This window comes from Salmo salar, chromosome ssa13, assembly GCF_905237065.1.
Source record: "Salmo salar chromosome ssa13, Ssal_v3.1, whole genome shotgun sequence".
Taxonomy (NCBI): Eukaryota; Metazoa; Chordata; class Actinopteri; order Salmoniformes; family Salmonidae; genus Salmo; species Salmo salar.
Window position 1 is genome coordinate 79659457 of NC_059454.1, and position 15160 is coordinate 79674616.

The following is a 15160-nucleotide window of genomic DNA, read 5'->3' on the forward strand; positions in this document are numbered from 1 at the left end:
TGACTAGAGTCACGCTACCACAACCTCGCACCCTTAAAAGGGGCAGGTGAAAATGTTGACTCATCTGTGATATTTTGGTTGAAAGTTACACATTTTTTTATTAAAATATACCACATTACTTCTTACTAGTAATTCAATTATTTTATAAATATTACAAAGCATGCTCATCTGTTTTTTGTGTTTTGTTGGTGTAATTCTAAACAGGAAAAAATATTTTTTTCTGGTAAAAAAATATGAATGGCAGGAGGACCCAAAAGTTAACTATTTCTCAAATGTAATGTTTTATGCTTTCTCCACACTCTCGTCCTAACAAAAACGTGCTCAACAGAACTTCCTCAGAGAGTGTACTCTGAGCATGAGTGTGGAACATGCTAGTATGCATATTGAGAAACACCCTGTACTTACGCATGGCCTCCTCTACTCTGAGCAACTCGGACAGAGAGCAGTTCTTTGTTCCCTCCCAGTCTACCTTAATGAAGTCAAGCAGAATCAGATGAGCCGTGGGCATTAGCCTAGATGGGCATTTAACCTAGAAGATCAGTGAGCATGTAGCCTAGCATGGCCAGGGAGAGATTCAACAGAAAGCAGGGCCTAGTCACAGATCTCTCCCATATATCACTATTATTACTGCTGCCCCCACCCCCACGTGCCATCCTTGGCTGCCTCTTAACTACTGCTAAATGGCCAGAGGCTGCACAGGCTGTATCAAAATCTCTGCAACAATAGCCTATACAGGCTTATCTAGATACAGACACACAGTGGAGCAACAATGGTAACACTTTGTGACAGACTGGGGCATCTGCACATGATGCTCAACTCCACAATCTTGCTCTTTCTGGGACTCACAATAAAGCCCTGCCGCAGTACAATAATCAATAAAAACTCCGCCTGGAACAAACAGGATATATTCCCTTTTCAGTCAGGATATATTCCCACAGTTCCGGGATTCGATAAAGGCTCAATGCATGCAAAGCACATACAGTCAGGTCCAAAATTATTGGCACACTTAATCAAGATGAGCAACAACAAAAAAATACACATACTGAGCTTCACTATATGACCAAGAGTACATGGACACCAGCTCATCGACCATCTCATTCTAAAAATCATAGGCATTAATATGGAGTTGGTCTCCCCTTTTCTGCTATAACAGCCTCCACTCTTCTGGGAAGCATTTCCACTAGATGTTGGAACTAGAAGTTGACCGATTAATCGGCATGGCCAATTAATTACGGCCGATTTCAAGTTTTCATAACAATCGGTAATCGGCATTTTTGGACGCCTCCACAAACTGCGTGGCAGGCTGACCATCTGTTACGCAAGTGCAGCAAGGAGCCAAGGTAAGTTCCTAGCTAGCATTAAACTTATCTTATAAAGAAAACAATCAATCTTCACATAATCACTAGTTAACTACACATGGTTGACGATATTACTAGGTTAACTAGCTTGTCCTGCGTTGCATATAACCAATGTGGTGGCTGTTCATTTATCATCGAATCACAGCTAACTTCGCCAAACGGGGGATGATTTAACAAAAGTGCATTCGCGAAAAAAGCACAATCGTTGCACGAATGTACCTAACCATAAACATCAATGCCCTTCTTAAAATCAATACACAAGTATATATTTTTAAACCTGCATATTTAGTTAAAAGAAATTCATGTTAGCAGGCAATATTAACTAGGGAAATTGTGTCACTTCTCTTGCATTCATTGCATGCAGAGTCAGGGTATATGCAACAGTTTGGGCAGCCTGGCTCGTTGCGAACTAATTTTCCAGAATTTTACATAATTATGACACAACATTGAAGGTTGTGCAATGTAACAGCAATATTTAGACTTAGGGAACGGTTCCGTATTTCACTGAAAGAATAAACGTTTTGCTTTCTAAATTATAGTTTCCAGATTTGACCATATTAATAACCAACGGCTCATATTTCTGTGTGTATTATATTATAATTAAGTCTATGATTTGATAGACCAGTCTGAGCGGTGGTAGGCGGCAGCAGGCTCGTAAGCATTCATTCAAACCTTACTGCATTTGCCAGCAGCTCTTAGCAATGCTTGCGTCACAGCACTGTTTATGACTTCAAGCCTATCAACTCCTGAGATTAGGCTGGCAATACTAACGTGCCTATTAGAACATCCAATAGTCAAAGGTACATGAAATACAAATGGTATAGAGAGAAATAGTCGACGTGTCATAATTCCTTTAATAATAACTACAACCTAAAAAACTTCTTAACTGGGAATATTGAACCACCAGCTTTCATATGTTCTCATGTTCTGAGCAAGGAACTTAAACGTTAGCTTTTTTACATGGCACATATTGCACTTTTACTTTCTTCTCCAACACTGTGTTTTTGCATTATTTAAACCAAATTGAGCATGTTCATTATTTGAGACTAAATAGATTTTATTTCTGTATTATATTAAGTTAAAAATCAGTGTTCATTGTTCATTCAGTATTGTTGTAATTGTCATTATTACAAATATATTAATAATAACTTTTTTTTAAAGTATATAAAAAAAAATAAAAAATTAAATACGGCCGATTAATTGATATCGTCTTTTTTTGATCCTGCAATAAATCCGTATCGGCGTTGAAAAATCAGAATCTGTCGACCTCTAGTTGGAACATTGCTGCGGCCACTTGCTTCCATTCATCAACAAGAGCATTAGTGAGGTCAAGCACTGATGTTGGGCGATTAGGCCTGGCTCGCAGTCGGTGTTCCAATTCATCCTAAAGGTGTTCAATGGGGTTGAGGTCATCTCGATAAACCATTTCTGTATGGACTTCGCTTTGTGGACGGGGGAATTGTCATGCTGAAACAGGAAAGGGCCTTCCCCAAACTGTTATCACAAAGTTTATGCTGTTCCGTTAAGATTCCCCCTCACTAGAACTATGAAAAACAGCCCCAGAACGTTATTCCTCCTCCACCAAACTTTACAGTTGGCACTACGCATTGGGGCAGGTAGCCTTCTCCTGGCATCCTCCAAATCCTATGACGGTGCCATGTTGAAAGTCACTGAGCTCTTCAGAAAGGCCATTCTAATGCTTGTTTGTCTATGGAGATTGCATGGCGGTGCGCACGATTATATACACCGGTCAACAATGGGTGTAGCTGAAATAGCCAAATCCACCAATTTGAAGGGGTGTCCACAGACTATTATATATAGTGTATATTGAATGCGCAACAAAATGGGCAAATTATTGCTCAGAGAAAGAAAAAGTATTACTTGTTAAACAAAATCTATCTCAAAAACATTGAGGGTCAAAATGATTATTAACAATACCTCACCTTGGGAGGATAACCGCACTGAGCCTTTTTCTGAAATGTTTTATGAGTTTGGAGAATACATCGGGAAGGATCTTAGACCATTCCTCCATACAAAATCTTTGCAGATCCTTGATATCCTTAGTCTGCGCTTATGGACTGCCCTTTCAATTCATTCCACAGGTTTCAATGGGATTTGAGTCGGGAGACAGACGTCCATTGCAAAATGTTGATTTTGTGGTCAATCAAATTTTTTACATCTGGATTTTGATGTGTGCTTATCGTCTTGCCGGAAGATCCTCTTGTTGCCAAGTTCCAGCCTCCTGGTAGAGCCAACCAGGTTGTTAGCAAAAATGTCTCGGTACTTGGTAAAGTTTATGATGCTGTTGACTTTAACAACCAGTGGAAGCAAGATAGCCACGTAACATCAAAGATCCATAACCATATTTTACAGAAGGTATGGGGTCTTTCCTGCTTATGCATCGTTCTTTCGATGCAAAACCCACCACTGGTGTGCGTGGCCGCCAAAGAGCTTTGTTTTAAAATGTAAACGCCTGGGGCCTCATTAATGCTACATACGCACAAAATATGCCTCAAAACATGTGTGCGACAGTTGACGCAAAAGTTGGCATTTATAAAAACTGAACTTGAGAATGTGTTTATATCCTCCTGGAAACTTGAGACCACGTGTAGGCCTACACACAGTTTCTAGTGGTTCAAGTACTGCCCTGCAAGAATGCAGAAGTAGCCAGTAAAAAAAATTCGAAACCATTTCAAGTTTTGCCCCTCATTAACTTTCTCACTCATCCTTATTCGTGAAGGCATTGCATGCTAGGAATATGGGTCCAAATACTCAACTTTTGACTACTTTATTTATAAGAATATTTAGGGATGTCAATTTTGACCAGTACCTTTGAGAAAAATAAATAAATTACTTGTTAAACTAAAACTATTGTAATAGTATAAAATAATTACCCCATTTGCACATACAATATAGCTCAGTATTTTAATTACTTATTTTATACAGTCAATATTGCTCATCATTATCAAGGGTGTCAATTTCAGACCCCACTGTATATTGACCACTTTGTTTGCTCTTCATTCCCACTTGCTAAACAAGCCCTGGGGACTGGCGCCTCTCTCACCTTCGATGCTAAGCTCAAAGCAGACATGGCAGAAGGACATGGTCCCCGTGTCGGTCTCCAGCTTGCAGACACCGCAGATGTTGTCGTCGTTTAGGTCGATGTTGACAAACTGCTCCGCTTTGTCCATTCTGCCTCAAAAGGGAAAAACAAACAGAGACAAGAGCACACAGCAAGACATGAGGCATGAAGGGCTTGCACAACATCCAACATTTGTTTTGACATTTAGAAGTCAAGAGTCCTTCATTCTTGAACAGAATCTCTTTCAAACTAACGTCTTGGCTTGTATTAGTTAGATGGAAAAATAACACATTAGTGGCTCATCACGAGAATATCATTACTATGCTGATAGTAGCGAGAGTTATCGTTTGCTCAAGGCAGTGCCCTGTAAGCATTATGCCTAATGAAATATCAAGACATTGAAGAAGATAGGAATCACATTTTCTGAGGAGAGATTTTTGCTGATTTTCAGGTGACAACAGGATGAAACAACTTTTAGAACGCGTATGAAAAAGTCATAGGTGTACTGCCATGTAAACGAGGACCCAACAGTGATCTCACAGAGAAAGAAAATAGTGTGTCTGGTGACCCATGTAAATGGTAAATTAGCTTACCCCGGCTTTCATAAGGTGACCATTCCAGAATGTGATAACCAAGGGGGTTATTCATTACAATGTGAATATAATTATGTTAGTATTTCTGTTCCAGGACACTTGTCTTCCCTGCGTTTATCTAATGATTACAGAACGAAACTGCAAAATGAGATTAAAATGAATAAGCAGGGGCACATATTTTAGGTTTCCATTCTTCTTTCACACTGTTCCTAAATATTATCAGCATCATTTGACATTTGAAAACGACTCCTTGTAAAAAGTGAAAATGTGTATGTAATAGGACTGAGAATTGCCAGGGACCTTACGAAACGATATTGTAAGAATACTTTAATTGCCAATACGATACGCATTGCAATCCTTACGATTCTATAAGCAATTGCGATTCGACAGATTTTATTGCAATTCAATGTTCCAAACATATTGCTCACCATATGTCTCCTGCAGAGGGACAAGAGAGCCATGAAAAAGTATCAGTAGCTAGGTTTCCATCCAATTGGCGACAGATTTTCATCTGAATATTCTACACTGAACAAAATAAAAACACAACATGCAACAATTTCAAAGATTTGACTGAGTTAAAGTTCATAAGGAAATCAGTTCATTTAAATACATTTATTAATCTATGGATTTCACATCTTGGAATACAGATTTGTATCTGTTGGTCACAGATACCTTAAAGAAAAGATAGGGGCGTGGATCAGAAAACCAATCAGTATCTGGTGTGACCACCATTTATTTGCCTCATGGAGTGCGACACATCGTTGCAGAGTTGATCAAGCTGTTGATTGTGGCCTGTGGAATGTTGTCCCACTCCTCCACAATGGCTGTGCGAAGTTACTAGATATTGGCGGGAACTGGAACACGCTGACGTACACGTCGATTCAGAGCATCCCAAACATGCTCAATGGGTGACATGTCTGGTGAGTATGCAGGCCATGAAAGAACTAGGACATTTTCAGCTTGAAGGAATTGTGTACAGATCTTTTTGCGACATGGGGCTGTGCATTATACTGAAACATGAGGTGATAGCGTTGGACGAATGACACGACAATGGGACTCGAGCACACTTCTCCAGCGTAGGTGAGCATTTGACCACTGAAGTCGGTTATGACACCTAACTACAGTCATGTCAAGACCCTGGTAAGGACGACGAGCACACTGATGAGCTTCCCTGAGATGGTTTCTGACAGTTTGTGCAGAAATTTGTCATTTGTGCAAACAAACAGATTTATCAGCTGTTCGGGTGGCTGGTGAGGAAGCCACAGGTGAAGACGCAGAATGTGGATGTCCTGGGTTGGCATGGTTACATGTGGTCTGCGGTTGTTAGGCCTGTTGGACGTACTGCCAAACTCTCAAAAACAATGGAGACGGCTTATGGTAGAGAAATGAACATAAAATTCTCTGGCAACAGCTCCGGTGGACCTTGGGAAACAGGGAAAAATAGAAATTGGCCTATAACAGAATCAGCTTGATCTCCCCCTTTAAATAAAGGATGCACTGTGGCTGCCTTCCAAGCAATGGGAACCTCCCCAGAGAGGAAAGACAGGTTAAAAATGTCAGATAGGCTCAGCAATGCTAGGGGCTGCAACCTTAAAGGATCTAAACCATCTGACCCAGATGTTAATTTGGGGTCAAGCTTAAGGAGCTCCTTCAGCACCTCGGACTCAGTAACTGCCTGCAGGGAGAAACTGAGAGGGGCAAGGGGAAAAGAGTGAGGAGCACTGGGGCTAGTCGCATTAGAAGGGCTGGGAGATGAGGAAACGTTGGACAGGCAAGGAGGCATGGCTGTGCCCGGTCACTATGTGGCGTTACTTATTTTAGAGCAAATTGTTGCCGTCATATGAAACCCAAAACATGTGGGATCTTGTCATGCCACCTGTACTAAAAGTGAACATAAAACACAGACCACATCCCATTACTGAGTGACTTCCCCAAATGAAGCCCTCCTTGATTAACTAACATAGCTTGGGGTGACTAGACATAAAACCGAAACTATGCATCTATAGATTTTCTGCATGTAAACAACGACTAAATAACACTTAACTGTCAAGTTAGTGAGTGGGTGGGACTAAAGCATGATAGGCTAAACAATGCTATATAAAACAATACAATCTCACCCATCATTATAGACCCCAATTTCTGATCTTCTGATGGATAAGACAGACATCGGCAGGAAATTCAGCCATCCCTGGCCAATATTTGGCCACTTAGCCGGCTGACACAGCAGTTCTGTATACTCAGCCAGGGAGCTTGAATAAAAAGAACAGTTCAGCCTCTTTTGGGGTATCAAACGTGCATGTTGATTCCTCGGTCTGGGAAGAGGAATCCATATCGGATGTTGGCCGCCCTGCATTTCTTGTGCAACTCATCATCCTCTTTCCGTTGGTTTATCACCGCCAAAGATCTGGATAGAAAGACACCCTGGCTCCGTTGTAGTTAAGGGGAAACTTTGGCCTCGTGATCAACTGTCATTTGCTCGACCTCAAGCACCCTGCACTTCGGGCTTCCGAGTGGCACAGGGGTCTAAGGCACTTTATCTCAGGGCTGGAGGCGTCACTACAGACCCTGGTTTGATTCCAGGCTGTATCACAACCGGCCGTGACTGGGAGTCCCAACTAAGACTTTTTTCTAGTTAAATAAAAACTTTTTTTTTTGATTGCCTTCACAGTTTCAGTCAAAGTCCCAAGACTCGTTGAGATATCAGCCAACCTTGTGTCCACCTTCTCGCCTAGTGAGTTTATAGCGGCTAGTAGGTCAATCGGAGTGGGTTCTGTGGGGAGCAAGTATCTTCAGCTAACTCCTCGTGTGTCAGCGATGTGGTTTGTTGTCTGTCTCGTCCAAATTATCTTGTTTAACACCCCTTTTTGGTGCCTTTTCCTTTAGTCATATTGTCAGACAATGATTTGAAATCATAGGCCGTGAGAGATTAAGATAAATATGAATGTTTCAATTTTGCAGAGCTCTAACAAAACACGTCTATTCCATAGCACACTCTCTAGTGCCCCTGAAAATAAGTATTTTCAACTTTCATCCAGAACCTAATATGAACCAATTTCAACATCTGGAAAAGATGCATTTTCAATGTCATGGAAAATGTGCATTTTAAACATACCTTTTTACCTTTCATTCAGAACCTACATTTAACCCAACATCTGGAAAACGGGTATGTTTTACCTATATCAAATCAAATCTTATTGGTCACATTGGGTGGCCTAGTGGTTAGAGCATTGGCCTAGTAACCGAAAGGTTGCAAGTTCGAATCTGTCGTTGTGCCCCTGAACAAGGCAGTTAACCCACTGTTCCTAGGCCGTCATTGACTTGCCTAGTTAAATAAAGGTTAAAAAAAATTAACATTCACGGGTGTAGCGAAATGCTTCTACTATATTATCGCCTAGGGCAGCAGAAAGGCAAGGACCGGCCCTGCATGGAGATATGACTGTGTTGGAACACTAACCCTATAAAGACTCCTTCATCCAATGACATGTGTAACGTACTGTTTGTTATTGAGTCCTGATCAAGAGCTAGCTAGCTCCCAAACTAACCATCTAGCTAGCTAGCCCTATATAGTACGGGTGGCGTCCGGTATAGTGCTAGCTAGATACCAACACATTGAACTAGTTAGGTAGTTAGCTGAGTGAATGGCTAACCAGCTAGCTACTGTAGACGACTTAGCTTGTTGCTAGCAAAACCTTGTTATGATACTTGCTGCTGCCAGTACTGACTAGCCGTGCTAGCCAACATAGATAACGTTAACTGAATCGTGACCCATTATCTGGTCGTCAAGATGAATAATGTCCAGCAGGAGCCAAACAAAATGATAGTAGCGATTAAACGTGGCAATGTAATACGATGTAGCTAACTATTTATTATGTCTAACGGCCATTTACCTTGTAATCCTTTGTCAAATCTTCAGGGGAATTCGCGGGTATTTGGATTCCCTTCACCTCAGTCCTTGAGCGCCTGTAGGGCAGTAAAGTGTTGTTGACCGTAGCTCGCAGAACAGCGCATTACTTTCAGCGGAGGGGAAACCCCCCACCTTTTCGGAACGAACTACTTATACATCAGCGGGTGGGTTATTATATCAATATAGATTAAATGCAAATCGTTCTGCATATATAATACATTACACACTTTTGAAAGAAAGGAACAATTTTATGTCGATGTATTATCTAGGATCATCATTATTCGAGCTCTATATTAGCCTTTTCAAATGCATTCCTCATAATTTAACCCCTTTAGACTTGGTATATTTCGTCAACAGAATAGAGGAAAATTGTTCGAACAATAGCTACACGTATGACCTAATATGATTACATAGGGGAAATGTTTACACTATAATTTGGTATTCAGATTTTAATAACGAAGAGAGCTAAAATATGAGAAGAGAAACTGATCTATCAACGACCGGACTATCCAACACCCCTTTCATTTTCGTTTCACATGAAGTCACACGTGGGGATTCCTTTCATGAAAGGAACTGCCTATGGTGGATTCCCATTATTGTCAACGAGGATACATAATAACTCCTTTCGAACAATGACACCTATTCTATGCTAGAATTATACTGTAGGGGAGAGTGTGGTAAATTAAGAATTTTTACATTCAGCATCACTCCATTGAGGGAAATATAGTATTATTTCTAACAAAGATTTTTTATTTTATTTAACTTGGCAAGTCAGTTAAGAACAAATTCTTATTTACAATGACTGCGGGGACGGGGGTTGGGATTACAAATAAATACAAAAATAGGACAAAGCACACATAATGACAAGAGAGACAACACTACATAAAGCGAGACCTAAGACAACATAGCATGGCAGCAACACATGACAACACAGCATGGTAGCAACACAACATGGCAGCAGCACAACATAGTAGCAGCACAAAACAGGGTACAAACATTATTGGGCACAGACAACAGCACAAAGGGCCAGAAGCTAGAAACAACAATACATCATGCAAAGCAGCCACAACTGTCAGTAAGAGTGTCCATGATTGAGACTTTGAATGAAGAGTCTTTGAATTGAGATACAGTATCTACATATATTTTAGGATGTTGTGTATCCCTGGAAATAATCAGAATTAATGTAAACATTACAGTTAAGAAAACAGCTTGTCCTAAAAAGTGGTCTCTTGGCACAACTTACCCTGGATATGGGGTAAATTGAGCCGCGGGACAGGGTAAGTTAAGCCGTGTACACATTTCTGTACTGAATGAAATATGACCACTACATTCTTAAAACCATATTTATCTTTATTTCTAAACACAATCACAATCGCTTTTTTGTCTTTTAATAATTTTAAGTATTTTTCAACACAGACTTAACACCTAACAAATACTTGGCCCTGTTGTTACCTCATATCCCAGAGATAATGCCTTGCATTACACCTGGGAAGAAAGCACTTCAATTTGCTCAACTTGCCATTGGCTCAACTTACCCAAGCAAACATTTTGACTATATTAGCCCACACAGCTACAAGGATGCACTTTCATGCTAGGTTTAGGACCTCATATTGAAGCTTATAGAAACCCCAATTTATTTATAGAATAACCTTAAAATGATATACTTTGGTTTAGATACAAGCATCATGAATCCTCTAACACAAATTCATTTGACTTGGTGAAAATAATTTTTTTTAACCTAACTTACTACTTTTTCCATGTGGTTTCTTCCTTGACAGACTCCATGAAATGATGACCTCTTCCTAAATATTTAGGTCATTATTAATTTGGTATGGTTTCCTAAAAACAACTTACCCCTTTAGCTCAACTTGGGAGTCCCATAGGGCGGCGCACAATTGGCCCAGGGTCGTCTGGGTTAGGGTTTGGCCGTGGTAGGCCGTCATTGTAAATAAGAATTTGTTCTTAACTGACTTGCCTAGTTAAATAAAGGTTAATTAAAAAATAAAATTAAAACACTCTTCCCCTATGTGCATGCATGCATGCATGCATGTGTGTCTGGTCTGTGCTCATTAATTGTAACAGGATCAGCCATGTAGTCTACCTGTCATATTCTGTTGAAGCTTGCAGGTGGGGTGGCAAGTAGCCTAGTGGTTAGAGTTTTGGACTTGTAACCGAAAGGTTGCAAGATTGAATCCCCAAGCTGACAATGTAAAAGTCTGTCGTTCTGCCCCTGAACAAGGCAGTTAACCCACTGTTCCTAGGCTGTCATTGAAAATAAGAATTTGTTCTTAACTGACTTGCCTAGTTAAATAAAGGTAAAATAAAAAAATAGTCATTTTGAAAGAGACAGGACCCAGAGCCAGAGGACTTCGCATCACAAAAAGACAGTTGTCTGGCGCAGTCGGTTACGGACCTGACCTGAAAACACTAGAAATTCTCTGTCATTTGCAGATGATGTAGCCTGGTCACAGATTGTTTTTTTGTGCTGTCTTGTCAACTCCCCAATAACCCAAAGACAGATGCAAGGATATTGTTTGTGGACTTTAGCTCTGCGTTCAATAACATCATCCCAGAACTGCTACAAGACAAACTTTCCCAGCTGTACGTGTCCAGCTCCATCTGCCAGTGGATCACTAACTTCCTAATCAACAGGATGCAACACGTGAAGCTGGGAAAACACCCTTTAGATTCTTTATCCCTCAGCACCAGGGCTTCTCAAGGATTCTTGCTCTCACCTCCACTCTTACACCTTAGGGATGGGGGGACATGTCCCCCCTAGGGCTGTGGTGGTCATGACATTTTGTCAGCCGATGATTGTCAAGCAAATTACTGCCGGTCTCATGGTAATTGACTGTTAATTAACATAAACATATTAGCATCTCCTGGCTTCAATGCATAGCCAACAATCCACTGATACAGACCATTGGAACATCTACATTTTAAAAAGTCTAATAAATCAATTTAATATAGCCTACACCATCACAATAAATCTATTATATATTTTAGACAGGTCTAAAGAAACATGATATGAAAAAAATGTATTCTGAAGAACACAATAGCATACTCTGAGTTGTCCTTATGTTAGGCCCTGATCTGGCTATGCCATATGGCTGTGGGCTACACAGGTTCATTTAGCAGACAAGATTTGATTAGAATTCCATGGCATTATTTTATATTATTTTATAGTATAAGGAATACAATTGAACATAGCTGAATAAAATATAAAGGATATTTTCTCCAAACGATTTCTGAGGGGGCGTGTGCACATGCAGCTATTCTGTGTTGAGCGGTTAACAAAGAAACAAGTCCTCTTATATGCTTAATTTAGAGATATTTATGCAACTTTAGTTGTGATACAAACGCTGTGCTCAATGTTTTGATTTTCAATACATTCTAAGGCTGCATGATGTGACTAATTATGATTTGAAAAAGTTGCATGAAAGGCATGAACTTGGCAATGTTTTTTTGCGCAGGCTGCACACACTTCATCAGTCTCTCATTCACGATTTGACAAGCACTTGATAATGTCTCAAATTTCCCACCGGCATCCCCCTTTTGTGGCCGTAATGCCCCTAAAATAATCCTTGCCTTTTGCGGTCAGTGGCTGTTGTGCCCTTGGGCTGAATATAATAATTATAATTCCCTTCTCCCGGCTGCTTGCTCCGAAGCACCTCTCACTCACATGGCTCTCTCGGATATCTCAATTCTTATTAGCCAAAGCCCATCATGTGATCGGGCCCTTCTCACAATTCAGCTCCGAAGTAGGCTACAACTGAAGACAGACACATCGGGGATGCAACTGCGCATCCTTCTCATCGAATTCTGAGGGGCATATTGAAGATGTTGGAAAAACTGTTCACATTTACTTTTCATCAGCAAACAAGATGAGTAGGCCTAACAAACAGCAAAAGCACTAGCCTATGTCAATCTACCATCCCCCAAATTACAAAAGTTGACCTATTCTATTGGTCTACTTGTCCTTCTGTGCGAGAAACACATTTTCCAAACATAGTTTGGGACTGTTGTGGGATGCGATAGATCCCAAATTAATATAACCACTAGCATAAAAAAAACTTTTAAAAGCAATGAGGCTGATGCAATAGATCAGAACGTTTAGCTTAAAATGTTGATAAACTATTAGGCTATTTCTTCACATTATAAGTGCAGCATTGCACACACAACAGTAAGCGCGAATGTTCCAAAATGCAATCAATTAGCGGGAAAGCACGTTTCTCAAAAGGAACCACAAATGTGATTATGCGTGCAATGCTTTATTATAAAGGTGCATTTTTATAGTGAAAATTCTGTTCCCTAAATGTGAAACTCACACACCTCCTATGTATGCCAGTTACTCTCTACACCGGTTGTAAAGCGGATTAATGTGCTGAATTTTAAGAAGTTATTTGGCCACTTTAGTTTAGTTATACAAACCTCGGCTAGGCTACATTAGCTGTGCGACTATGATTTGAAATGTGCTGTTTCTTGCCTTACTACACATACAGTGGGGGGGAAAAAGTATTTGATCCCCTGCTGATTTTGTACGTTTGCCCACTTACAAAGAAATGATCAGTCTATAATTTTAATGGTAGGTTTATTTGAACAGTGAGAGACAGAATAACAACAACAAAAATCCAGAAAAACGCATGTCAAAAATGTTATCAAATTATTTGCATTTTAATGAGGGAAATAAGTATTTGACCCCTCTGCAAAACATGACTTAGTACTTGGTGGCAAAACCCTTGTTGGCAATCACCGAGGTCAGACGCTTCTTGTAGTTGGCCACCAGGTTTGCACACATCTCAGGAGGGATTTTGTCCCACTCCTCTTTGCAGATCTTCTCCAAGTCATTAAGGTTTTCAGGCTGACGTTTGGCAACTCGAACCTTCAGCTCCCTCCACAGATTTTCTATGGAATTAAGGTCTGGAGACTGGCTAGGCCACTCCAGGACCTTAATGTGCTTCTTCTTGAGCCACTCCTTTGTTGCCTTGGCCGTGTGTTTTGGGTCATTGTCATGCTGGAATACCCATCCACGACCCATTTTCAATGCCCTGGCTAAGGGAAGGAGGTTCTCACCCAAGATTTGACGGTACATGGCCCCGTCAAATGATGCGGTGAAGTTGTCCTGTCCCCTTAGCAGAAAAACACCCCCAAAGCATAATGTTTCCACCTCCATGTTTGACATTTTACATTTACATTTTAGTCATTTAGCAGACGCTCTTATCCAGAGCGACTTACAGTAGTGAATGCATACATTTCATACATTTTTTTCTCTGTACTGGTCCCCCGTGGGAAACGAACCCACAACCCTGGCGTTGCAAACACCATGCTCTACCAACTGACGGTGGAGATGGTGTTCTTGGGGTCATAGGCAGCATTCCTCCTCCTCCAAACACGGCGAGTTGAGTTGATGCCAAAGAGCTCCATTTTGGTCTCATCTGACCACAACACTTTCACCAGTTGTCCTCTGAATCGTTCAGATGTTCATTGGCAAACTTTAGATGGGCATGTATATGTATTCTTGAGCAGGGGGACCTTGCGGGCGCTGCAGGATTTCAGTCCTTCACGGCGTAGTGTGTTACCAATTGTTTTCTTGGTGACTATGGTCCCAGCTGCCTTGAGATCATTGACAAGATCCTCCCGTGTAGTTCTGGGCTGATTCCTCACCGTTCTCATGATCATTGCAACCCCACGAGGTGAGATCTTGCATGGAGCCCCAGGCCGAGGGATATTGACAGTTCTTTTGTGTTTCTTCCATTTGCGAATAATCGCACCAAATGTTGTCACCTTCTCACCAAGCTGCTTGGCGATGGTCTTGTAGCCCATTCCAGCCTTGTGTAGGTCTACAATCTTGTCCCTGACATCCTTGGAGAGCTCTTTGGTCTTGGCCATGGTGGAGAGTTTGGAATCTGATTGATTGATTGCTTCTGTGGACAGGTGTCTTTTATACAGGTAACAAGCTGCAGTTAGGAGCACTCCCTTTAAGAGTGTGCTCCTAATCTCAGCTCGTTACCTGTATAAAAGACACCTTGGAGCCAGAAATCTTTCTGATTGAGAGGGGGTCAAATACTTATTTCCCTCATTAAAATGCACATTTCTGACATGTGTTTTTCTGGATTTTTGTTGTTGTTATTCTGTCTCTCACTGTTCAAATAAACCTACCATTAAAATGACAGACTGATCATTTCTTTATCAGTGGGCAAACGTACAAAATCAGCAGGGGATC

The 15160-nt window shown here is 40.8% G+C and overlaps 1 protein-coding gene across 3 annotated transcripts in view; it reads right to left on the reverse strand.

Moving 5' to 3' along the window:
• LOC106595457 (protein EURL homolog) overlaps nt 1-15160 on the reverse strand; it is a 57542-nt gene that overhangs the window by 26511 nt on the left and 15871 nt on the right. The window contains exons 1-2 of one of the 3 annotated variants that reach the window (XM_045692228.1): nt 8921-9149; nt 4423-4550 (exon numbers count right to left, since the gene is read on the reverse strand). In XM_045692228.1, the coding sequence (XP_045548184.1) occupies nt 4423-4549 (127 nt within the window). In that variant the 5' untranslated portion in view covers nt 4550; nt 8921-9149. Of the gene's footprint in view, nt 1-4422; nt 4555-8920; nt 9150-15160 lie in introns of those variants that run through there. The other 2 variants (XM_045692229.1, XM_045692227.1) reach the window with 2 other exon arrangements.